Source organism: Macrobrachium rosenbergii, chromosome 41 (genome assembly GCF_040412425.1).
Source record: "Macrobrachium rosenbergii isolate ZJJX-2024 chromosome 41, ASM4041242v1, whole genome shotgun sequence".
NCBI lineage: Eukaryota > Metazoa > Arthropoda > Malacostraca > Decapoda > Palaemonidae > Macrobrachium > Macrobrachium rosenbergii.
The window spans coordinates 44,591,234-44,618,694 of record NC_089781.1 but is presented as its reverse complement, the minus strand read 5'-3'; the positions used below and the strand labels follow the sequence as shown (position 1 = coordinate 44,618,694).

Below are 27,461 nucleotides of genomic sequence, written 5' to 3'. Positions count from 1 at the left end.
GCGTTCGGGCGTACTGACCCCCATCAGCCGATCACCGGCGTCATTAGCGGACCCACATGGCACACTCCCAAGAGTGTATTGACGCGAGTGTTAACTCACTCCAAGTGAGAGTGCAGAAGCGAGCATGGACGCAGATGTTCCCTCCCACATACAAATAACCGCGAACTTCTCGGAGTTTGATATCTCCCTCGCGCAAAACCCACTTGCGCCCTCCCCCACGCCAAAACCCGCGAGCTCCTCCACGCCGGTAACCGTTCCTCACACGATGTCCCTCCTGACAGACCAACTGAAGTCCGCCCTCGCCATAAATCTGTCGCCATTCACACAACACAACCCGTCATCATGGCTCTACAGGGTCGAGGGGCAATTTAGGGTGGTAGGCCTGACCGACGAAGTGCTGCAGGCAGACGTGATCAACGTCCTACCAGAGGAGATTTACAGGAAGGTTGCCCCATGGGTGACCATGGGTGACGTCTGCCGTAAGCCCTGCCACCTACCAGAAACTGAAGCCCTCTCTCGTCGAAACCTGCTCCCTGCCGGTATCCGAGAGAACCACCCGCACCTTCGACCTTGTCAACAACCCACAGCAGGACACAAACCTCCTGGAGACGTGGCACGCCATCCAGGACCTTATCCTCCTACCTGGGATGGACGGCAGCGGCAGGCACACTGAGATAAGCCTGTCGAGGGAGATCTTCCTCCGTCAGCTCCTCCTTACCTTACCTTACAGACCTTACAGTTCGTTCGGGTTGCCCCAGGTCCCTCAGTGTGCGGCACCTCTGATGTCTACCAGAGAATTGCTGATGCACCTTCCAGTATATTTTGCATCTTCCAATCTTGGATGGTCTGGGATGCATCTTAAATATTTGTCGAGCTTATTCTTAAACACATCTATGCTCACTCCTGATATGTTTCTCAGATGAGCTGGTAGCGCATTGAATAGACGCTGCATCATTGATGCTGGTGCGTGGTGGATTAATGTCCTGTGTGCTTTCCTTAATTTTCCTGGTATAGTTTTGGGTACTATTAATCTACCTCTGCTTGCTCTTTCTGATATTTTTAGCTCCATGATGTTTTCGGTAATTCCTTCTATCTGTTTCCATGCCTGGATTATCATGTAGTGTTCTCTTCTCCTTTCAAGACTATATAAATTTAAGAATTGTAGTCTTTCCCAGTAGTCAAGGTCCTTAACTTCTTCTATTCGAGCTGTAAAGGACCTTTGTACACTCTCTATTTGTGCAATATCCTTTTGGTAGTGTGGGTACCATATTATATTGCAATATTCAAGTGGACTATGTACATATGTTTTATAAAGCATAATCATGTGTTCGGCTTTTCTTGTTTTGAAGTGCCGGAACAACATTCCCATTTTTGCTTTGCATTTTGCCAATAGTATTGCTATTTGATCATTGCATAACATATTCCTGTTCAGCATCACACCAAGGTCTCTAACTGCTTCCTTATTTGTGATTGTCTCATTATTAGGTCCTTTATATGCATATAGTATTCCTTCTTTATCACCATAGTTTATTGATTCAAATTTATCAGAGTTAAATACCATCCTGTTTACCTCTGCCCATTTATATATTTTGTTTAGGTCTCTCTGAAGCGAGTTCCTATCTTCATCACAAGTAATTTCTCTACTTATTCTTGTGTCATCGGCGAAACTTCTCACTACCGAGTCCTTAACATTACTGTCTATGTCTGCAATCATAATCACAAACAGCAATGCAGCTAACACCATACCTTGTGGCACACCGGATATTACCATAGCTTCATCCGATTTCTCGTCGTTTGCAATCACTATCTGTTTTTTGTTTGGCAAAAATTCTTTTATCCATCTTCCTACTTTGTCCACAATGTTATGTTTTCTCATTTTTTTCGCTAATATATTATGGTCTACCTTGTCAAAAGCTTTTGCAAAGTCTAGGTAAACCACATCTGTATCTTTTTCATTTATCATATTTTTATATATGCTTTCATGGTGGACTAACAGTTGGGTTTGTGTACTTTTTCCAGGTACAAAACCATGTTGTCCTATATTAAACAAACTATTTTTCATTAAATGTTTCATTATATATTTTTTTCATTACCCTTTCATAAACTTTCATAATATGAGATGTCAGACTCACAGGCCTATAATTACTTGCCTCTAGTCTTGATCCACCTTTGAAAGTAGGGGTAATATACGCTTATTTATGCTCACCATAAATCTTGCCTGTATCTATATTTTGTCTTAATAATATTGCGAGCAGTTATGCGATTGAACGAACCACTTTGTTTAACAAAATGGCAGGTACGCTGTCTGGTCCTGCTGCTGATCCATTTTTAATCTCATTAATAGCCTGAACAATATTGGCTTCAGTAATATCTATGTCCGATAAATATTCACTATTTTCATCTCTTATTTCTGTATCATTATCTTCATTATCAATTCTAGGTGTAAATTCACTCTTATATCTTTCTGCTAACATGTTACATATTTCCTTTTTTTCATTCGTTAATCGCCCTTCAGTTCTTAGAGGGCCTTTCTACTCTTATTTTATTCATCTTTTTCGCATATGAGTAAAATACTTTGGGGTTTTGCTTGATATTTTGTAGGGTCCTTTCTTCTAGGCCCTGTTTTTCATTTTCTTTTGACTGTATAATCTTTTGTTCTGCATTTTCTATCTTATTTTTTAGTTCCATCACTTTCCATGCATTCTTTTCTTTTGCAAGACCTTTTTTCCACTTTCTGATTTTCTGGAACAAAATCCTTCTGTCTCTTGATATGCGTGACTGATGTTTACTTTTCTTCTTTGGTATATATTTTTCCACTATTTCCTCTAATATTTTATATAATATATCCATATTTACCTGTATATTATCACTTACGAATATGTTTTCCCAGTCTTTGTTTAATTCTTCATTTATTTTTGACCAATTTATATTTTTACTATAGAAATTGTATTTTCCATATCCTTCCCATTTTTTCTTCTCTGGCTTATCTCTGTTTTCATGTGCTTTGGAATGGACTGTTAATTCTATGACATTATGGTCTGAAATACTCGTATTATACACTATTATTTCTTTAACATAGTTCACCTCATTCACAAATACTAGGTCTAAAATATTATCCATTCTTGTTGGCAGGTGATTTATTTGCTGAATGTTATGTTCTAGTAGCATATCTAATAGCTTTTCAAATTGCCTCTTATCTTCTTTACTACTATTGCTCTCCTTTTTATATGTATAAATACAACCACAGTCCCCTATTTGTTCTTTCCATTCTACGAAAGGAAAGTTAATGTCTCCGGATAGAAGTATAGTCCAGTCTTTGTGATTTCTACATGTATCATCCAATTTGTCAATTATTATGTCAAACTCTTTTTTATTAGGGGGTCTGTATATTACAATGTTTACTAATTTTTCAGATTCAAAGTCTACTGCTATTAATTCACATTCTGTGTTATTATATTTCTCACAGATTTTTCCTTGATTTAAGTCTCCCATATATCGCGGTTCCCCTTTGATTCCTATTTTTTCTATCTGGTCTATAAGTTTGGAAACCCTTTATCTGATCATCATTACTAGTCTCTTGTGAGTACCAGGTTTCACTTATATTCATTATATCTATTTTTTCAGTTTGGGTTATTTCTTCTAAGAACTCTATTTTTCTTTTTGAGTTACTCAAAACTAAACTCTGTGCATTCATCACTATGATGGTTTGCGTTTTATCCCCATTATCTAATATGGGTAATAATAAGGATTTTCCCATGTCTTTTTCCTGCTCTGATATGTTGTTCTTTTCTTCATTTCCATAACTTCGGACATTAAAAAATCCAACTTTTCCAAAATAGTTGATCTTCCATCTTCATAATTATTCATTTTGTGTTTGTATCTGCATCTGTCTCCATATCTGCACCATCCATTTGCATCATAGATACATTGCTTTGTTGCACTGTACCTGGGTGCTGATGCCTCATATCGTGGTGCTGACATTTCATAACATGGTGCCAGCTTGCTTTTTTCCTTTGTCTCATACTCTTTATTTCTTTCTTTATTTGTTTCATTTTTACTTTGATTTTTGATATGTATTTGCTTTTGATTTTCTTTCTTCATGGCAACAGGATGCATATACCTGCACTTTTTGTTGAATTTGCAATCTTTTCCTTCTTTCAGGTTTCTACATACTTTTGGATTTAGATCGCTGCATTCAACCTCATAGATATGCACATTTGCCATAAATCTCATAGTTGTGACATATCTTGGTATGTTTGTAGTGACATCTTGTTCATTTTCTTTGTTGGGATGTGTTGATTGATGTAGATTTTCTTTATAAGTCTCTTGATCACTTGGACTTTCTTTGGTATTCCTTCAATTATTTTCATTATGTTTTCTGCTGACTTGTTCCAGCTTGAAGGATCATATCCTTTCACTGTCTGTGTATGTTTTTGCATCTTTTTGGTTGGAGTTGTTATTGATCTCAATGATAAGAAACCCCAGCTCCCTGCTTGCCAATTCATCATATTGGAAGTCAGCTAGGCAAGCTAAATTTCTCCATCGTCTGCAGCTGTTGTTGCTAGACACTTTTCCGCTGTTTTTGCTAGACGCTTCCATGATGCTTAATTTTTTAATATTTCACTCGAAAAAACACCTTTAGTCGACGCTTTATCGTGCTATTCCGACTTTAATCTAATCACCAACAGTTCACGAACACTTCTAGCTATAGTTCACTTGCCAGTCATATGTTATACATGTGAAATTGGGTTGATTATTCAGACCAAGAACGAATACATCTTCCGACCAAGAACGGGCACTCCCAGAGGTTCGGTGCCGGATCTTGGAGCCCTACACCCTGCTGGTCGAGGAGCTGATTAAAACGGCACAGCAGCTGACTGACTCCACGAGGGCAGCGAAGTGGGCATCCACGCTCGCACACCCCATCAACTGCCTCCAGCTGGAGGAAACCACGGCAGGGGAGGTCAACGTTGTTGCCAGGAGGTGGGTACCCCATCACCAGAAGAAGGAAATTCCGGGGCCTTGCTACTACCACCGGTGGTTCAGCAAGGACGCCCGGAACTGTGAGACCCCTGCCTTTTCGCCCATCTAAAAAACGGGGGAAGCAGCGGCCACCAGCACAGGCCGCCATGACAGCAAAACCACCCAGTAGCCCCTCACCTGTAGGTTTCTACGTCCGCGACACCGTCTCCGGCAGGATGATGCTGATCGACACTGGGGCCGTGCGGTCAGTGTTCCCGCCTTCCAGAGAGGACCGCAAACACCCGCCAGACCCGGCTGCCTCCCTGACAGCTGCCAACGGGTCCCCCTTCCTCTCCTAAGGCACCAAGCTCCTGTTGGTCTCCATCCTGGGCCAGAGGTACAAGTGGAACTTCATCGTCGCAGACATGAGGACCCCACTCCTGGGTGCAGACTTCCTGGCCCACTTTGGACTGGCAGTTGATGTCAGCCTCAAACGCCTGCTGGACACTGAGTCCTGCCAGTCCCTTCTGCTGGCGCCGGGCCCCAGCGCACCCACAATCTGTTCAGTCGCTCCAAACCAATACGCCTCCCTCCTGAAGGAATTCCCCGAGGTATTCAAGCACGAACTGTGTCAGGTGCCCAGGGCACATCAAGATGAAGGGCTCCCCCGACGCACGCAAAGTTCCGGAGGCTTCCCCCTCGGCGCCTTCAGGAGGCCAAGAATGCTTTCGCCAAAGTGGAGCGTATGGGCATATGTAGGAAGGCCTCCAGCCTGTGGGCCTCTCCCCTTCACATGGTGCAGAAACCGGATGGCCCCTGGAGACCCTGCGGCGACTACAGGCAACTCAACCTCGCCACAGAACCAGACCACTACCCTATCCCAAACATGCAAGACCTCACGGCCTCTTTCCTCAGGGCCAAAATATTTTCAAAATTGGATCTTTTAAAATCCTACTTCCAGGTACCAGTAGCTCCAGAGGACATTCCCAAAACCTCCATCATCATGCCCTTCGGGTCCTACGTCTTCGCCTTCTCCACCTTCAGCCTTAGGAACGCAGGAGCGACTTTCCAGAGACTGATGGACAGCATTCTGGGGGACCTGAACTTCTGCGTATGCTACGTCGATGACATTCTAATTTTTTCCAGGTCCCACAAAGAACACCTGCAGCACATCCGGAAGGTCCTGCAGCGCCTACAGGAGAATGGCCTAATCGTCAGGTTCGATAAATGCACCTTTGGCGTCAACAGAGTCGACTTCCTGGGCCACGAGGTATCCCCGGGAGGCGTCCGCCCACTCACATCGAAGGTAGAAGCCGTCGCCAGGTTCCTCACCCCTACCTCCGTCAAGGGCGTACAAGAATTCCTTGGGATGGTCAACTACTACAGAATGTTCATCCCCAGGGTCGCACACACCATGGCCCTCCTGACATAGTCCTCCAGGCAGCAACAGTATCTCGTGGCCATCACAGAGTTCAACTGCACCATCAAGTACCTCCCGGCAGGAAGAACCCTGTAGCAGACACCCTCTCGAGGAAGGAACTCAACGCAGTGCAGCTCGGGATTGACTACGAGGACCTCGCCCGGGAACAGGCCACTGACCCAGAGGTTCCAGCTTACCACACCGCCATCACTTCGCTCAAGTGGGAGGACTTGCCCCTCGCCCCTGGGGGGCCAACACTGCTGAGCAACGTAAGCACCGACCACCCCCTCCCACCGGTGCCTGCCTCCCGTCGTCATCTAGTCTTCGACATCATCCACGGGCTGTCCCACCCCTCCAGCAGGACAACGGCTAAGCTGCTGGCAGAGAAGTTCGTCTGGCATGGCATACGGAAGGACGCAACGACCTGGGCGAGGCAGTGCATCCAGTGCCAGACCAGCAAAGTAGGGTGCCACACCAAGTCAGGGGTGGGCGACTTCCCCCAGCCAGGAAGGCGTTTCGGGCACATCCATGTCGACATAGTGGGTCCAGGTGGCCCGAAGCAACGCCCATGGAAGAAGCCACCACCAGTGCGTGTGCCGAGGCCCTCCTCTCCAGCTGGATCAGCCAGTTCAGTGTCCCGGACCATATAACAATGGACAGGGGCCCAGCCTTCCTGTCCGAGCTGTGGACCGCCCTGGCACGCCTGCTGGCGACCACTCACCACAGCACCACCGCCTACAACCCCGTGGCCAACGGATTGGTGGAAAGGTTCCACAGGTCCCTGAGGTCTCCCTCATGGCCCGTTGCACCGCAGAGAATTGGAAATACCAGCTGCCCTGGGTCCTCTTCGGGCTGAGGACCGCCCCCAGTGCCAACGGCGACCCGTCCGCAGCAGAAAAAGTCTACGGGGAGTCTCTCGTAGCCCTGGGCAAACTCATCACAGAGGACCAGTCCAATCTAACAGACCAGAGGCTCTGCAACGGGGTCGGAAAGTTCGCCCCCTGCCAGCGGACATACACCTACAGGATGTCCCCCTTCATGCCTTCCGGTCTGTCCTCCACCACCCACGTCTTCGTCAGGAATGACGCCATCTGCCCACCCTTAACCAGGCCCTACAGGGGCTCTTCCTCGTGCTGGAGAGAAACAAAAAGGCTTTCTGGCTGGCCGTCCACAGGAAGGACAACTGGGTGTCGATAGACCACCTCAAGCCCTCACTCTTGGAGGAGGACGTCAGCGGCACTCCTCAAAGACCCCCGCAGGAGACATCGCCACCGCAGCCCACCCCGCCCACAAGAAAGTTGCGTGTACGTCCCCATAAGGCCCCGTACCCAGGCAGGAATGCAGCCAACTGCTCCCTCACGCAACACACCCCCCAGCTGACATCGAGGAGCTGCTGCCCTCTCCACCGCCCCAGCAGATACCTGTTTTGATCAGACGTTACCTACATTTTGGGGGAGGAGTATTGTAAAGTCCCCGCTCACTGGGTTTTCTTTGAAGAACCTTCCGTTTTCTACGGTGCCTTTTTCTTCTGACCCTAGGTTGCAGTACCTAGCTATATTTTTATTATGTAATTATGCATTTATTACCTAGTCATTTGTGCCCTTATGTGTTGTATATTTGTCAGAGCATTTTTGTGTCTAATCTATTAATTTTATTTTTGTCACGTTATCTGTATGTACCTGTCCTGTTTTGCATAAAGAATAATTGACCTCGGGTCACCTGTATGTCTTTGTATGTCTTTGTACTGACGTCCGCACGCCTCTTTATAAGCGGGCTGCTTCCTCAATAAACCAGCAGTAAATGTCTACCTGCTCTTTCTTTTGCACCCTCTCACAATATCAAGTTTATTTGTTGTCGTCGTCGTCATTGTTGTTATTTTTATTATTTATTTATCTTTTTTTTTTAATTTGTATAAAAGCTGAAATTCCTGAAATTTGTAGAAATTTTAAAATTTCCCCCCTGACGAGGATTTTGACACCTAAATGTAGGACACATCCGGGAAAATCCGGACGTATGGCAACCCTAGGTTAGGTTGGAAGGGAGTGGTTGGGGCTAGCCAGATGTAAAAATCACCCAAAATGAGTATTTTCCCTCTACTAAATGCTGTCAACTCTTACATCTATGACTAGATATTATTTCTGTGCTCAATATTTCGACTGAATGTTCGTAATAGTTAATTGAGTTTTTCCCCTATATTTGCAAAAGAAATACACCAACGTCATGGTTGAAGAGTCATCTCTGCCTATAATCTTTAAATATTATTGATGGTTATATTTGATGGACCTCAGATAGTCTGGCACGGGCCTAAACACGGCTTCAGTGTGATGAGAATAAAATACTGCTAAAATGATAGTTTTAGAATTATAGATACTAGTCAAAGTGTCAGCTATCAAAATTACTTTTCGATTCTTTAGTCGTTTACCTCCATTTAGGCTTTCGGAAAATCCTGTTAAAAATATCCTATCACCCAGTGACTGCACTAATTGAATGGATACTTTTACTTTGGATTTTTCTTTGTTCTATTTTCATACCCTTATATACGTGTGTGTGTGTGCGTTTACCGATATAATAATGTATTATTGAAACCTCAATAATACATTTATTATATTTATCATACCATTTTGTTACTATAAGTTTCCTATGTTATAAGTTATATTATATTATATTATATTACATTATATTATATTATATTATATTATATTATATTATATTATATTATATTATATTATATTATATTATATTATATTAGAATGATTCTAGCACGTCATCAAAACATTGCATTTAGCCCCTTGTACAGATCAGTCCTGACTATTTGCCCGAACTACTCAGAGAAAACTTCTGGCCAGGCCTTTGCCTTATTCCATGGTTTGGGTAACATAAACTACACTCGTGCACATCGGACTGAGCTCCAGGCCACAGCAAAGAGCACCTCACCCCTGAAGAGAGTCAGAGAGCGTCTCATACCCGAATCCCAGTCCATCATCTTCATGTGTCCCACAGATTTCAGAAGTTGGCAAATATTGGTGTCAGTGATGTTTTCTTGTCATATTGAATTAGTGGAAAATAAAAGGCAAAAACCAGGCCTTAGTGGTGACAAACTTGAATTATACTTACCTTCTGAAGTAAAATTAGAATCTTGCAAATTAGAATGACAGTGTTATGTGATGATACCGTATGTAAAATAAACCAAAGTGTAAGTTGCATTGCCCCAGTCATATCACTCTTAATGTTCTTATCAAACTTCAATATTAAATCTGGTATAAGAATGACTGAATATGAAGAAGCCACTCATTTCAGTTATATATACCTTGAGGTTCTCATATGGTCAGGTCCCGAGGAAGAGAGGGGGGAATTCCACTGCGTGATGAGAGAGTACGAACCCATTTCGTCACTTCGGTATTGGTGTAATTGGGCTCTGATCTTCTTTGTCTTTTTACCCATTATTTTTTTTAATTTCGATCCAGTCGCTCTCTATAATGTGATGTACTATACAGATATCCACTGTTGTCACTGTATTTGCATTTACTGTTACTATCTTTAACTCTGAATTATCGTGACATCTTCACTGACTGCTTATCCCTTCCTGACCGACCGGTAAGATGGCAGCCACGCAGTTTTGGTTTTGTACAGGAACAAGGAAGATACCGGTACAAATAATTTTATAATTCCAGTGATTTCTCCTCAAAATGGTCTTTACATATAGCTTTAACTTTCTTTACGCCACTTTTGAAAACTAAATATATGAAAAATTAAAAGTTATTTCATAGTTAAAACATTACAAATGAAGCAAAAGTATTGGACATAAAATTCGACTATAAGCAAACAAAAGCAATAATTTTTTTCTAGTAAGACAATGTTTTCAGAAAATGAACATTATGTTGCTCAGTTACAATTACATTTTCAGTTACATGACAATCAACTCTGGATTAAAAGCAAGAGATATTTTTCGTGTGTGTGGTCAAGTTGTAGAGTACTGAAGCCTAGAAAAGCTAAATACCTACCAAAAATAATTCACATATAACACACCCTGACAACCAAGCAAAACTTTAATCAAACAGTTGGTCTTCTTTGCACCCAGTGTTCAAAAATCCCCCTTGAGAAAGTTCAGACATCTTGAAATCGCTTGACCGCTTTCATTGTACCTCTCTCTAAACAACGTGGTAAATACTCCACCAAGTAGACATTGTCCATGCCACAAATTAATTAATTTATATTTCAGATACCCACCACAATACACGATAAATAAAGACGTTGTTACCATACCCTCTAGTTTTTCCCATAATTGAAGCAGTTTCAAGACACTCTACACAGTGAGTCGGAGAACTAGAGGTAAATTACTCCACTCAATTTCAAAATTTTTGGGTAATGCCCGAGGTATGAGAGACGCTTCCATCGGCCATCGTGTTTACAGTACTCCTCATCTCATTAAATGTCTTCTTTCACGAGTGACGTTGGCCAAGTCGGGCGTTTATTTTTCATTTCTCCGCATGAGTGGATTGACAAAAAGAAAATCATGTTTTATCATCATTGTCTATCACTCATTTTATTGTATTCCATTCCATCTCTCACTTTTCTTGGCTGAGTGACTTCTATTTTTTATGCCTTTCAAAAACTTACAGATCGTTTTAATGCGGTCAGTATTCGAATCTCAGTCAAATCCCTTTGATTCTTCCCTCAGGAACTCTTTCCCATCTCAAAAGTGTTGTTTTCATTTGACGGTATCTTAATTTACGGAAAAGGGAACTATCCCACGTGGCCCCTGCTACAACTGTATTTCGCAAAAGTTACACCCCTAAGATTTTCGTGGTGTCTTCACCCACTCTCTCTGTCTCGTAAGTACAGAAATTTGCCGAGACTGGAGGGGTCCGTGAGTCTCAGATTATCAATGCTACCTAGCTGGCATACCTTAGTCATCTAGTCTGGGAAAGTCCTTAGGTACCCTTCCGGATGTTGAATAGCAAAATGTATAATAATAATAACTATTATTGTTTTTTTTTTTAATCATAGTGCTGATATCGTTAGTGCTCCATCTCCAACTTTCCTTGTTGCTAAATATTATAAAACCTTTCTACTGTTATCCTTTCCTTTGTTTACTGTCACGCTATTGTGGGTCAAGATGTTAAAAATGATATCGGAAATAAAATTCTTCTCTATTCTCTGACATTTCCCTTAATGTAAGATTAATGCGAAGTTTTGTACGTTGGAAGTAAGCTGTACGTTTACTATGCTTATTCTTTTCCATCTATCAATTATATAGCTTTTGTAGTAAAGGACTTGGTGATTACTCAGGGAACATCTCAAGTTAAATGTATCAACGATGATAAATGCGCCGTATATTCAGTCAATTTTACAGCCAATGCTGCCATTGTAGAATCTGAGAAGTGCAATAAATTTATGTTTGTAAGCTGTGGTTGAATGGGATAATTAGACACTGAAACGTTTAGTTGATGCTTGAAACTGTTTTGAATTGAGAGTAGGAATGAAATCCAAATTAACTTGTTTCTTAGTTATTGACTGAATGAATTTGGCCACATGGATCAAATTAATATTTGATGAATCTGAATTTGTGTATTAGATGCAGGAATATTAAGCGCAAAATTATTTTTTTTTTTTTAGAGGCTTTTAGGTTTGGGGATAAATTCAGATCACTCAAATAAACTTTTGGGTAATTTCCTATTCGGTTCCACAACTTATACTCTACACTTGAGGCTTAACAAATTCTCTGCGCAGCAATAACGAAGAAACCTTATGAAGATATTTAAACTATTATATGCATTTACAGCTGACAAAAGTTCAACCAGCCTTGGTGCATCCTCTGTACCTGGCAAAAATTGATTCTTCAGATAGTTTCGACACTCAACAATGATTAGATCATCGCCAGGACATCCTTCGGAAGAAAAATTGAAATTTGTTACAGAGGTAAAATCCTGGAAAGATTTCCATCATTATAGCAATGCCTGTTGTCCTTAATGGGCTCACTTTCCTATTAATGTTTTTTTTTTTTTTTAATGCTATTTTGATTGCAGTTTTCCCCTCAAAATTTCAAAATTTCCGAACGGCAAGTCATGATTTTTTCAGGTACCGTCACACTTGCCTAACTACCTTCCCCCTCCTAAGACTCTTCCTGAAAGGATTCTTAAGATCCACCTCAACTTCGTCATTCTACCCTATCCTACAATCTTTTTCCCTTCATTCTAAAAATTCAGCTGAATAAACCAACAAACCCCTTAAGAAAGCGAAGTACAACTTCACCTGCAACTTTTTCAACATCTCCCCATTTAATCCCATGTAGCTACTTGTGTTCTAAATGACCCCTTTTCTGTTGTCCTTTTATAACTGTTGGTCATAACTAACCATGGCTATAGTCTGGTCTCAAGTTTTCTTACAAACCATCACTTTTATTTCATTTACGGGCATCTTGAGGCCTGCAGAATCTTGTCATACATTGATTCTCCTTTCTGTTTCTCACCTGATTAATCTGTCCTTATGAAGAAATTAACTGCTACATGAAATTAGTTGCTATTATAAACAGGCTTGGACTCTATAGTGATCGAGATGTAAATCTGTTCGTCCTGCGGACCACTCAGCATCATCATAAAATGTTCTGATTTTGGATTTTGGGGTTCGTTTAGTATCCACTTTAATTATTACCTACTAGTCCGGCACTTTTTTCTTCAGTCACAAATATACCACCTCCTTCGAATCTTTCGTCTGCGTTCTAGAATTCAACAAATTCACTGAGAATCTTATTTCCTTCTACGATCCATTCACTATCTTTAGTGTTCAGTTAACCGGTGTCACCGTTTGCTTTCTCATTACGAAAAGTATTGAATTGACCCATGTATACTTAGAACAGGCCATTAGCCTATCCTCTTCCCCTTATTACGCCACATGAAACTTCAAACTTTTTTTGTATGTCATTTATGTCCTCCTTTATCTGAAATTTCTCTTTTGTCCAGCTGCTCATGTTCTACCCTATCCTTATTAATACTTATGATATATTAAAATTATTCATGCTACCATTTGATGAAACTGTTCAGACTTCTCCCATGCTTGAGCAATTCAGTGCCTATCTCATCCATTTTGTAAAGGGTTTCCAATTTATCACATTTATCCAGCATTTGACAACATAATTATTGTCTGTTAGTGACTTCCTAAACCGAGGTCATATAAACGTTTTCCCGAGATTAGAGCCGTCTAATGCGCTGCGCTCCTTCATGATTAGGTTTCTCATATGGAGTATTTCTTACTATTAAATCCCTTCCTTAGTTTATTACTTGAAGTCCCCTTTTACTCTTACGGTAATAGATTTTTATAAGATGATGTTTGTTATTGAGAGATAGAAATTAGTTTGCAATCAGAGAAATAACAGAGTTCGTTGAAAGTTCTACTTTCATACTAGAGATAAAGAAGGATTGCATGAAAGGAGATTATGCTGGAGGAATCTCAGGCAGTTGAGAAGGATGACTTCCCTGAAAATAATTCTTATCACTGAGGCTGCCGAAAGTAGCCTCTAAAGAACCCAAGCAACCTTTCCACAAGTCTTCGCCAGTGCTACCTTATTCCCGATCCTTATCATACCCGAGTACCATATTCCGAATCTTTTGCCCCAGATGTCTGCTGACAAAAATTTTCACAGAAAATAACAAAAATAAATAAGTATGGAATTAGATAAAATATAGATAATAGAGAAAAGCCAAATAAAAGTGGGGAAAATGGAGAATTTAACAATATTACTCCCCTACAAAGAAAGAACACATCCCTTGGCAGCCACCAGTGACCTGGCCATTGCAGGAACGCATGCAATGACTGAAAGTAGAGCACAGGATAAACAGCAAAAAAATCATAATAAGCAGAGCACCGAAATGTGAAGGGACTTAAAAAAGTGAGCATAGGAGATGGTAGGAATTAGTGTAGAATAGAAGGAAAAAATGGAGGTAGATAGAAGACCACAAAGTGATAAAAAGGAATAAGAAAATAGAGATCGTAAGCAGATGGAACTTCCCATTTCATGCGTGATGCCTCATCAGACAGCTGGCCAAAATGACTCTTACACAAAATATTCCAATCTTTACTCATAAATAACAGACAAATACAATGAGTCAATATGTACTGGAATCACTTATAAAGAGCCAATACAAGAAGTAAACGCATAGGGGACAATGATACAATACAGAAAGGAATTTAATTTTGAGGTTGATACTGGAGCCCTAGAGTGTATTGTAGGGTCCCACATGGACCCCACACACTGTCATCTCACCTGGTTCGCTAATCTCACAACAACAACTCCGCGCATGAAACACATGGACACAAGAAACACAGCATACGTCACATCTTTTATATATATATCTCCATTCATATTATTGTCATGTTAAATGTATCTTTATTACCATACGCATTACAATGTCAGCATTTCAGCCGTATGTACCATAGCTTCAGTCATGCCTTGTATATCAATTTATATGTATATATTCATCTGTCAACAAACACAAATGATTGTGTAGTGACCTCTGCTCTCATTCACCTAGTGTCAGATGCTACATTTCCACTCGCAAGAGTTATTGACCTGTCTGTTTGTTGTCCGAATAGACTAGTAAGTTTGTAGACACTGACTCTTACTCATGCTTTTGCTACATTAGTGACCATGGAGATGATTGACCCAGCCAACACCAACGATGCCAGCCTCTCCAGTGAAGCCATCCTGCCACCTCCATACGCCTACCTCCATTCACACCCCACAACCTAGAAGCTTGGTTCTTCAGGGTGGGAACGATCTTCCAGTTGAAGAAAATCACCTCTTCAACACACAAAGCAGACGCCACCTTGAATTCCTGCCTGATGACATCTTCAAGCAAGTCACAGGATGGCTTGCAGAACTTCAAACCCCTGTCACCTATGAACTGCTGAAAGACCAGCTGAAGTCATCCTTCACCATGCCACCCGCCCTAAGAGCCAAGAAATTCCTCAGTTACGTGGGGACACCTATAGGAGATGAGCAACCATTGCAGGTCTACAACCAGTTGTGGTAGCTCATCACGCTACCTGCCACAGACGGCCAACCTAAGCCATTGCTAGACCTCGTAGCAAAGGAAGATATAGAGTAGATCACAATCATCACCCGCTTCGGCACCTACATATTCAACTACAGCTGTTTCGGCTTTTGCAACGCAGGGGCAAACTTCCAAAGACTCATGGACGAACTGTTTGGCAACCTTCCATTCTGCATGGTCTACATTGACGATATCTTCATATTTAGTTCCAACCTTAAGCAACATCTTAAAAACGTCAAAAAAGTACGGCAAATACTCAAAGAAAACAGACTAATAGTAAGCGAAGACAAATGCAAATGGGCAAAGAAAATGGTGGAATTCCTGGGACATCAAGTAAGCCCAGAGGGCATTAAACCCCTACCAGAAAAAGTAAAAGCAATCATGGACTTCCCAAAACCAACAACAATTAAAGCAATATAAGAATTTTCAGGACCAATCAACTATTACCATAGAATTATCCCTAACATGTTAAAATTATGGGCCTGGTATATCAATGCCTACAAGGAAAACAGAAAAAGTTAAATTGGTCAGAAAACCAAGATAATGCATTTCTGTTAGCAAAACAACCACTTTTTCTTCTGCCCCACAGGTCCCTCATGTTGACAACAGACACAAGTAACGCAGCGATAGGCACCATACTAAGCAGGACACAGATGATGGTCATCGTCCACTGGCTTTCTTCAACAAGAAGCTAACGACAGCGGAACAGAAATACTCTACTTTTGACAGGGAGCTTTTATCAGTCTACAAAGTTGTCCGCCACTTCTGCCACGTGCTTAAGGAACAACAGTTTGTCGTGCAAACAGATCATCAATCCTTGGTGCACACCTTCACAAAGTCAGCAGACACATGGTCAGCACGGCAACAGCGGCATCTGTCAGCAATAGCTGAACACTCCTGCAACATCAAATACTTGAAGGGTTCAGCAAACACTGTGGTAGATGCACTATCAAGAAACTGCATCAACACCATCCAGCTCAGGATAGCTTGTCCCAAAATAGCAGAAGCACAACGAGACAACACGGACCTACAGCAACTGCGGCGGGACAACCCCACCCTTACATGTAGTGACTTGTCAATCAACAGTGGAGAGACAACCATGGCATGCAAAACAAGTACTGGACGCCCTTGCCCCTACCTGCCAGAAGGCCTCAGAAGAAAAGCTTTCACACTTGCCCACAACCTGTCCCACCCATTGGCCGGTCAACAGCCCAAATCATAGCAGAGCGGTACATCAGGTGGGTAATGAAGTACATAAAAAGCTGGATGAGACAATGCATCCTGTGTCAGACATCAAAAATCACAAGACACGTAGAGAGCGGGATAGGAGAGTTCCACACAACACACCACCAACTCACCCACATCCACGTCGACATAGTGGGACCCCTACACCCTACTTCCAAGGGGTACAGATACCTGTTCACCATCATCAATAGAAATACCAGGTGGCCAGAAGCAATCCCGATACGGCAATAGATGGTGGAAAACTGCGTGAAAGCCCTCATCAGATGGGTCAGCAGACATGGAGTTCTGCACATCATCACAAGCCACAGGGGAGCCAGCTTCACATTGGCCCCATGGAACGCCCTCGCAGACAGTTTGGGGACAAAGATAACATGCACGACAGACAGTCCAGAAGCTAACGGCATCATCGAAAGGCTATACCAGTTGTTGAAGGCATCACTCACCGCCAGATGTCAAGGTGGGAACGGGAGAAAGGTGTTACCATTGGTTTTACAGGCCTAAGAACGACACCGCATGCAGCATTTAACAAATCTCCAGCAAAAGTCCTATACAGCCAAGCGCTAACATTACCATCAGATGTCTTTCAAGATCAAACGAGCCCAACATCTTCACAAGAGTTATTGACCTGTCTGTTTGTTGTCTGAATAAATTAGAAAGTTTGTAGACAGTGACTCTCACTCGCGCCTTCACTACAGTATTTATTCAAATATGTGAAAGCCAAATTTAGAGAGAGATTTTCTTTATTCAATTTTTTAAAGAAATTTACATGTAACGTTTAATCGCTTAGTGCAGATCTGAATAAAAAAACAACTAAAACACCCTTGAACCTAAAGTAATTTATTAAAAACGTTAAAAGAAAGCTGGGCATTTTGAAGGCTGACCTTTTTATAAAATTGAATGCTCATTTGCAACAAAACCTGCTTTACTTCAAAGAATACTACAAAGATGATAACTGTGATGTGTAGCACAGTATTTTGGAAACCTATGGACAGTTAATTGCACAGTTTGATAGTATAACTAACAGAAACAAACCAGAACAATTGATACTCTAGGGGTCTAGGGGAAATGCTTTTCTCTCTCTCTCTCTCTCTCTCTCTCTCTCTCTCTCTCTCTCTCTCTCTCTCTCTCTCTCTCTCTCTCTCTCTTGTAAGTACATGCATGTAAATCTGTAAACAAGAAATGCAAATCTTTAAATTGAAAGTTAATGCAATTGAAACTTTTTTAATGAATGTCCGTTAATGAATGGCGTTCTTATTTACAGATCACATATTACCCATGACAGTGTTTAACTAATCTCATTTCGAAAAATATTAAAGAAAGTGTTCCGATGACGAACTCAAAGCTGTAGAAGACATTAGCAACCACGAGATTTTGCATTACATTGCCGTAGGAAAGAGGAGAAAACCCACCCACCCACCCGTCAGTCCGCCCGCCCATCCATCCAAGTGCTCCCACGCCTTTCTGGCTGCTGTGTCCCACTAACACACACGGGTTTGCAAAGCTCGGAAAAATAGTATTGGATGTAGAATCAAGATAAAAATGTGTAGAATGGTAAATAAATTATCAATTTCTCAAAATAACTCAAAGCATTTATACTTTCTTCCTTCGGCAAACACATGTAATATCTCTCTTTTGTACACAAACACACACACACGTTTATGTATGTATATATATATATATATATATATATATATATATATATATATATATATATATATATATATATAACATCCCCTCGAACTTGATCACATGTAACCAGCTGACAAAAAGTAGACATTTGCTTGCAATACGAATAGACAGCACTTGCATATTAAATACAAATGAGGTAAGAACGTGCACAAGAAGTGCATCAAGAAGAGGTAAGGATGAAATACTGATACATGTTAGAAGTGTAAAATATGATTTATCCTCATTTGGTACACTAAAAAGAATTGCGAAAAAAACTTTTATTGAAGCTACAGGAGTGAAAGAGCTTGTCGAATGATAAGGCTCCAGTATTTAAAGCAGTGATTCTCAACCTGTGCGCCGCGTTGTGTGTGTCTGTGTGCATGCATGTAAGTATGATTATGTGTGTGTGTGTGTGAAGAACACATTCCCTTTACAAAATAGCACGAGTAATATACACGTAAGCCTCCCGTCTGTACCGCGGCTAGCTACTCCGTTCCCCTCTCCCAGCGTTCATCCTAGCTGCGTGGGAGGATTCATTGGAAGGTACAGTACCAGTAACAGTGCATCTATGACCGTCGTGCATGTTATTACTGTGGCGGTAATAAGTTTGAACCTTGCCAAACATGGAAAAGTTTATCATAAGAAAACGCAAGCATCTTGTTGACACTGACAGCAGCGGAGATTGAGTGGAAGTTGATAATGATTCACAAGGTATACATGTCGAAGACACTGGAAATGAAGCAAGATTAACTACTGAAAGCCAGCCTTCTTGTTCATATCCGATAGTGGAAAGTGAAGTTACGCTTCAGAGTGAGATTATTTGTGCAGGTCCAAGCAGGGAAAGTGAAGTGACAGCGGAAATCTTGTCCAGTCCTTCAGGTCCAAGGGTGGCCTCAGCACGTACACATAGCAGCAAGGACATTGGCAGTAAATCATTTCGCTTGTATAACGAGAGTTATCTAGAACTTGGGTTTACTTGCTGTGATGACGAGTTTGGTCCAAGACCAAAGTGCGTTGTTTGTGGCATTGTGCTGTCAAATGAATCTATGACTACTATGAAAATGAAAAGACATTTAACAACAAAACATAAGCACCTCTCTCAGAAACCTGTGGATTACTTTAAAAGACTTTTGAAAGATAACAAACAACAAAGGCTTAGGTTTGAGAAAAAGTTAAGGTAGCAGAAAAAACAGAGAGAGCAAGTTATTTAGTGGCGGAGCAGACGGCAAAACATATGAAACCTCATTCAGTTGCGGGGTCATATTTTCTTCCAACTTGTTGTGCTTGTGGTGAAAACTTTGTTTGGTGATGAGGCTGAAAAAGAAGTGAAAAAAATACCTCTCTCCGACGACACTATTGGTAGACGAATCAAGGATATGGCGTCTGGCATTGAAAAGACTGTCAGCGAGCTTATGAAAGATAAAATGTATGCTCTGCAAGCAGACGAGTCAACTGATGTTGGAGGTAAATCCCAATTACTAGTGTTCATCAGATACGTTACTGATCATAAAATAACTGAACAATTTTTGTGCTGCAAAGAAATTGTGCAAACTTCAGGACAGGACATATTCTCGTCAGTAGCAGAATATTTGAAAGAAATGGGACTGACGTGGAAATTATGGTGGGATCAGTAAAAGGTTTCGTGTCATTAGCGCAGAAGGAAAACCCACACTTGATTACAACACATTGTTTCTTACATCGTGAAAATCTTATTGCAAAGATACTTGGGCAGGAATTAAAACTTGTGCTTGAAAGTGTTGTAAAGATGGTAAACTTCATAAAGAGCAGACCAAAGCAGACAAGACTGTTTTCCATCCTCTGTGAAGAAATGGGATCTGCCCACGAAGACCTTCTCCTCCTCCATACAGAGGTCAGGTGGCTATCAAGGGGCAAAGTGTTGTCGAGAGTACATGAACTGAGACAGGAAATGATAGTTTTCTTTACTCTTCAGGGAAAACCTGAATTCTGTGAACTACTGCCTGACGAAATTTGGAGCGTAAAGTTATGCTACCTGGCGGATATATTTGAACATCTAAACAAGGTTAATACTAGTATGCAAGGGAAAAATGAAAATATGTTAACATCATCTGACAAAATAAAGGGCTTGCTGGGGAAAATAAGGCTTTGGAAAGATGGGTGAGTGATGGCAATGCCGATATGTTTCAAAAGACTGCTGAAGCTAAACATACAGACATCATTCCACTCATCAAGGTGCACCTTGAAATTCTAGAAAGGAACATTGAAAAATATTTCCCAAATATATCTGTTGATCAATATGATTGGGTAAGAAATCCTTTCATCCATGATCCCTCAAGCAAGCCACAACTTAGTATCCTTGAAGAAGAGGAACTAATTAACATCCGTAATGACCACACGCTAAAACTGGAGTACTTGGATATGTCATTAGAAAGCTTTTGGATAAGAATTGAAAAGGAACACCCTCATATAGCCCTAAAAGCCCAGAAAATATTGCTGCGGTTCTCGACCTCATATCTGTGTGAACTAGGATTTTTAACACTCACAAACATCAAAACTAAGAAGAGGTCTAGATTGCTGAATGTTGAAGAGGAAATGAGAGTGTGCCTGTCCACTGTCCCTCCTAACATCGAAAGGATATGTAAATCCAGACAGGCGCAAGTGTCCATTGATCAGACATGTTTAATCTACAACTAGAATGTATGTTGAACATCATTCCCATGTGCTCGTTAATTCATTCTAATAATAGAAAAAATAATTAATAATAATAATAATAATAATAATATTATTATTATTATTATTATTATTATTATTATTATTATTATTATTATTATTATTATTATAATACATGTTTGCACACATATTTGAACTAATATTATGGGTAGCCCTCCATAGTGTGTACCTTTGTGTCAGTTGAATATGTAGCAGGCTTATATAATAATAGTTATAATTACACTGACTGTAGAGTTGGTGCGCCGTCAAATTCCAGTGTATGTCATTAATGCGCCACTAAGCAATAAAGGTTAAGAACCTCTGATTTAAAGACAAAGATTTCTAATCTTGACATCCAAAATAAGAAATTTAATTCCCTTAGATTTTCCGATGTTGACATGAACTAAAGGAAGTTGTTGATGCTTTATGAGATTCAAGACTTGCGCTCATCTTGTTCAACCTCAGAGAATTAACTTCCTGAAACGTGTCTTTCCTAGAGAGTTCGGCTTATGGGAGGGAGTGTTTTAAATCTTCATGTTTATCACCGAGTCAGGGAGGAGTTCTTTTCACGCTGTCTCCTAACATCCTGCAGGAAGTTCTGAGAAGAAACGAAGCAACGTTTCCGTTGTGATCGTAAGGGTGTGACAAGTGGTGACGGTGGACGGAGGAAGAACAAAAGAAGAGCAAGGGTGGTGGAAAACCTTCATTCAAATAAAGTCGCCAGAGTGAAAAACAAGAATATGGAAGACTAGTGCTATTTTTGTACAGTCCTAATTCTTTCACTTCAAAGTAGCATTGCGTCACCTTCTCTGATAATATCTTCCCTCGGGACCTTGTGGTTCTCATTTAGGTGCCCTCACATTCTCTGCCGTTGAAGTCTTTAATGACCCTGCCTATCCGAATAGTTCTTTATGACCAAAGTAGTTCTGTCAAAGCAAGGATCCGTAAGTTTGATTTTATTTGATTTCATGAAATTTAGGCTGTCAAGGCCAGCACTGGGCACTTTCGACCATCCAGCGCACAAGGCAGAGAAAAGGAGAGTTAAAGTGGTTGAACAGCAAGATTACGAGATCAGAAAATAAAGGAGACGAAGGCAGAGACCTAAAGGTGGAACTGAGCGAAAACCCCACAGTTGCTCCAAGGGAGAGGCTGAACAGCATGACTGAAGATAGAAAGCGGGAATGGAAGTCAAATAAAAAGCTAAACAGCGGTGCAGCTACTGTAGGGTCCGAAGGAACGCTGCAAACCCCCTTTAGTGTTGCCAGCAGTGCACAACGTGACGTGCACTGGCGGCATCAGGCCTCTACGGAGGAGATTCTCTAATGGGGCGTTTTTCATACTTAGCCTTTCATTGATATGGTGTCATGTATCTAAGACTTCTCCACCTTTTCTTAAATCTAGAACAAATCGCCATTGCCCCTGTTTCCTAACGATGAATGGCCGCGTATCCATTCATGGGAGATCCTTCAAACCTTGAACTGCATTCTTTTCAAAATTTTAAGACATGTATAAACTACTGACTCAAGAGAAAGTGTAGTTGTTGTTCTAGCTTTAGTGATTATTTTCCAACACAAGAAGACCAACACTCGCGGATGTAGATTAGTTGCACCGTGCAAAGGGAGTCTTTTCTGAAGAAATCATTAAAACTAATAATGATAACAATTATTATTGGTGGTGAAAGAGAGAATATTGGTTTTTCCACGTAAAAATATATTTAAATAAACTTTACAGAGATAAAGGCTTTTGCTGCCCATATAAACTTCGAGCAACTTTTTACTATAGGGATTACATAAGATTTGTTTTGACCTTTCCTTATCTAGTTCGTTATTACCCAGCAAAGCTGATTACACTTACTTTTTCGATTGGTAAGGCAGATAACTGCCGATGCAACCATACAGGATTACGGTAATGGTTACAAGGAAATCACCACGAGTATTCCACATGGTAGTTGAAAGCGAAAAATATTCTGGGTACTAGAAGTTTCAGTGTGTTGGCCAACTCCAGAAGATGGCACCATCTGGCTTCTAATTATCATTCTAAAATAGGAATTGACTGAATTGTCCAGATGAAAAAGTTTGTTTTTAAGGTCTTTTAGGTCACATCAACACCTATTATAAATAACCTGCAATGAGGATTTGCCAGATTTACTATGTGCCACAATCAATCAACATGAAGTGTGTTTTGAAAATCCTTCTTTATAATAAAATCTTAATCTACAGTTCGTCCACCGTTTATTACCAAATAAGATAATGCAGTGTCTTAATGATGTAAGTCTTCTTTAGTCCATCTGGGCTTAGCCAGGGCAACGACAAAAACCACCTCAGCATATAGTTTGTAGCTGTAGCACATCACATGCACACTCCAGTTCAGTCATTATTGTGGCCACAAATGAGCAACTCCTGGCAATATTGCAATTGCAGATGCAAGAGAGGTCCAAAAAGTCTTCCAAGTCTCTCTACTTTTCTGTTCAACCCAAACAGCCATATCTATCATGTGTAATAAGAAATATGTTCTGCATGCTCTCTGAGTACTGCTTTAGTTGGTGGTATGACTGGGTTGTATTATTTCTGCTCCAAGGTAAATAGGTCAAACTTTGCTTCATAAATAAACCTACCATGCAGATAGATCAGAAATCTCCCTAAAGCTTGCAGGTATATACTATCCACCTAGAGACCTCTTTACACATCCCAAATTTACCAGGCAAACTTCTTTACTTTGACATGAAACACTGACATAATGCCACATCTGCTGGAGCCAAGTGTTTCCAGTGGTCCTAGCGCTGAAAATAACTTATGTATACAGATCCATCTAGCTTTTTAGCCTCTGGAAAAAGTCAGACTCCAACCCACTTTGTCAAAGCCAACATGCATCAAAGTAAGGCTATCAACGATGTGTCTACTACATTACCAGCATTCTGGGCATGTAGAAAAACTATGCCTGGCTTTTCATTTCTATGTAGTACAACTACAACAATACTAACAGACTGGTTTCTGGTAACATTTTCCCCTTCATCATGATGACTTCCATCCTCACTTTCATAACTTTAACAGCAAAGAAATGAAAAACTCTCTTACTGTTCCATCTAAAAAAAAAAAAAGTAGTAGTTTCTGCATCAGTAATGCAAATCAGTTTTGAAAAATAAGTTCAAGCCAACCTTTGTTGACTGAACTTTTTGGAACTATGCTTGTGCCCAAGACCTTGAGATGGACTCACTCTGTTGTGCCCTATTAAGCAAGCAGGAAAATATGCAAGCCAAGTGCGATAGCATACCAAGCATTAAACCAGACTGGTGAGAATTTTCCATCATTTAAGTTTTCCATACTCATTAAATCATTCATTAAACTTCTTTGTGCAGATGCCTCACTTTGCCCCTCACCCATTTAGCAAAATGTTTTTGAGAGCTAATGAGTTTTCTGACAGTTTGTTGTGGACGTCTTTTGTACCCTCGCAGCAATGATACGCAGACTCTTCTACAACCATTCCCCCTTGGTGCTTTTAAATGGCAGTTTACAGTTTTGCCCGTAAGTACCAGTTTTTGTTTCGTGAATAAGTTCTTAGATACGGCGATGGTAATACCACAAGGTACTTAAGAACTTGTATTTTATTGGCTGGATATGATTAAAATACGTTTGGCTTTAGACGAACACTGAAAAAATGTGGTAATTTCGACGCGAGTAGTTTTTAAATGAGGGGGTATGCCTGTCACAGAAACATTTGGGCTGTTACTACTTTTTTCCGTGGCGAGAATTGTAAGATCTGACTGGTATGGTGGTAGAAGTTATATTTTGAATTACATTGCTTTATGACTGAATGAAAGTGATTCTAATAAAGTCAAACATCTGTTTAATTTTTTGGATATGCTAAACTGATTATAGGGTTTGCTGTGGGAGGAGGAGAATGAAATTATACGTCTGACAATATCTGGAAAAAAGGTTAAGCGTAGGTGGAAAATGAGAATTAACCCAGAAAGCTGAGGGAAAAGGTGACGTAAAAATGATTTTTTTCTGTATTTGTATGTCTGTCACATGCAAATTAACCTTTCTGGAGTGACATAGAGGCCGTGTGCAAAATTTTGTCTCGGCCTGTCAAGTGGTTCGGATTTCTGTAGTGGACAAACAAATATACAAACATTCTCTTTTATACACACACACACACACACACACACACACACACACACACACACACACACACACACACACATATATATATATATATATATATATATATATATATATATATATATATATATATATATATATATATATGTACATATATGTACATATATATATACATATATATATACAAATATATATACATATATATACAAATATATACATATATATATATATATATATATATAATATAATTTTCAGATACTGTTTACAGTCTTTGAAAAAAATAGACAAATTTTCATGTTATTTCCTTCCTATTATGACAATACATAACTGACTTGAAATTGATTGCTACGGTTGAATATTTTTATGAACCCGTCCCCAGTACCTGAACTAAGTCAGAACATGGATAACAGGTGTGAACGCTTACTCTAACACCTGTGCCAACAGTTTCTGCAGCGGTGGACAACTCTATTTAAATTTTGTTAGGATGTCTACCCAATCACTATTTAGGTCTTACATAGTCCATAATGGTAAACAATTCCAATAATAATAATAATAATAATAATAATAATAATAATAACAATTACTCAAGAACATCATAAAACTCCCTGTTAGCTCTTTTAAAGAATCTTAAAGAATCTTTGTCCTTAAAAGAAATTTTCCCAAGTTTGGGCAGTTTTCGCAAAATTTGCCCATTATTCTTTCACAAGATGTTCATAATCATGACTATTTGGATAGTTGGAATCCCCTATCATAGGTCTTTTAAAACCAACTCGGGGAACACCGACTAAACTTTGGAAGCAAACCATTCGAAGATTTTTCCGAGTTGTGCGTACGTGACTGCGCATGCTTTTGCGAGGGCGGGACCTTAATAGTGATACAGTCATCGCTTTGTCTTTATCGTTTACCCCTCGTTGTTCAGTTGTCTTAGGAATCTCAAACCCTGCCTTATTCAACTCAGCTAAGAACGATATTAAACAAGTAAAAAATGCGTCGAGGTTTCTTCGGCGTAATCGAGTTTTCTGTACAGTCGCTACAGCGTATAATCAAGGCCACCTAAACAGATCTATCTTTCGGTGGTCTCGGTATAATGCTGTGTGAGCCGCAGCCCATGAAACTTTAACCACGGCCTGGTGGTGGCCTGGCCTATATCGTTGCCAGATGCACGATTATGCCTAACTTTAACCTTTAAAAAAAATTTTTAAATACTGAGGCTAGAGGGCTGCAATTTGGTACGTTTGATGATTGGAGAGTGGATGATCAACATACCAATTTATAGCCCTCTATCCTCAGTAGTTTTTAAGATCTGAGGGCGGACAGAAAAAGTGCTGACAGAAAAAAGTGCGGACGGACAGACAAAGCCGGCACAATAGTTTTCTTTACAGAAAACTAAGAGAACTTGAAATCATATCAAGACTGTTTATGGAACAAATTTTTCCATAAACATCCTACCTCTAGAAAAACACTGAGCTCTAAAGTTTTCAGCAAAACTCCTCTTTTCCCCGTTAACATTTTCATACTCATTTTTCCAATGGACAAATACGAACTTCCTGACGCAGAGAACTACAGTAGTACGGCCAGATTCTAGGGATAGGAAGGACCAATATTGCTTTTTTATTTTACTAGAAATAGCAGCGACAATTTAACTCGTAAAGTGGTTTCTGTTAACCGGAGACAGAGTTATCTCTCTCTCTCTCTCTCTCTCTCTCTCTCTCTCTCTCTCTCTCTCTCTCTCTCTCTCTCTCTCTTCTGTGGGAGCCTGCATCTTGAATTATTGAATGGTCCTATTTGTGATGCCACTTTCTGGACTCAGTCTTGAAGTGCCAAAGACATTCGAGATCAAAGACCACGAAAGATTAAGAATTAAAATACTAAAGACTATACGAAATTCTTTTGAAGTGCCAGAGCCATTTCACCAGGGACACACACACACACACACACACATACTTTCTAAGTATATGAAATCATTGTGAAATCTATCCGAGTTTTGGCAGTATATGATAAAAGTACTCTTTATTCTGTTAAATTATTCGTAATAATCAACATTACGCAAAAAGACACTGGTTGCCAAAGCTGCATCTTAGTCAGTGTTAGGTAGCCTAGGACCAACGCTGAAAGGAAATATTCAATGACATACTTTTCAGAAATGAGGCAAAAGTCTTCTGGTTTTTGTCACGGTTGGGCAGGTACTCACAGTGACACATGGCGACATGGGCTACCTCGCACCATCGAGGTGCTTTTGTGGTGGTGACTTCGACGTGGTTGATGATCGACTTATGGACTATACCTTCAGCGTTGAGTAATACTGTAGCT

At 40.5% G+C, this 27,461-nt stretch overlaps 1 protein-coding gene across 7 annotated transcripts in view; it reads right to left on the bottom strand.

The window, feature by feature from the left end:
• LOC136826840 (scoloptoxin SSD14-like) overlaps positions 1-27,461 on the bottom strand; it is a 273,826-nt gene that overhangs the window by 176,502 nt on the left and 69,863 nt on the right. For 4 of the 7 annotated variants that reach the window (XM_067084324.1, XM_067084325.1, XM_067084322.1 and 1 more), the window contains exon 2: positions 9,690-10,115. The exons of 2 other annotated variants lie outside the window; for them this stretch is intronic. In XM_067084324.1, coding sequence (XP_066940425.1) covers positions 9,690-9,823 — 134 coding nt within the window. In that variant the 5' untranslated portion in view covers positions 9,824-10,115. The remainder of the gene's footprint in view (positions 1-9,689; positions 10,116-27,461) is intronic. One more of the 7 variants, XM_067084326.1, reaches the window with a different exon arrangement.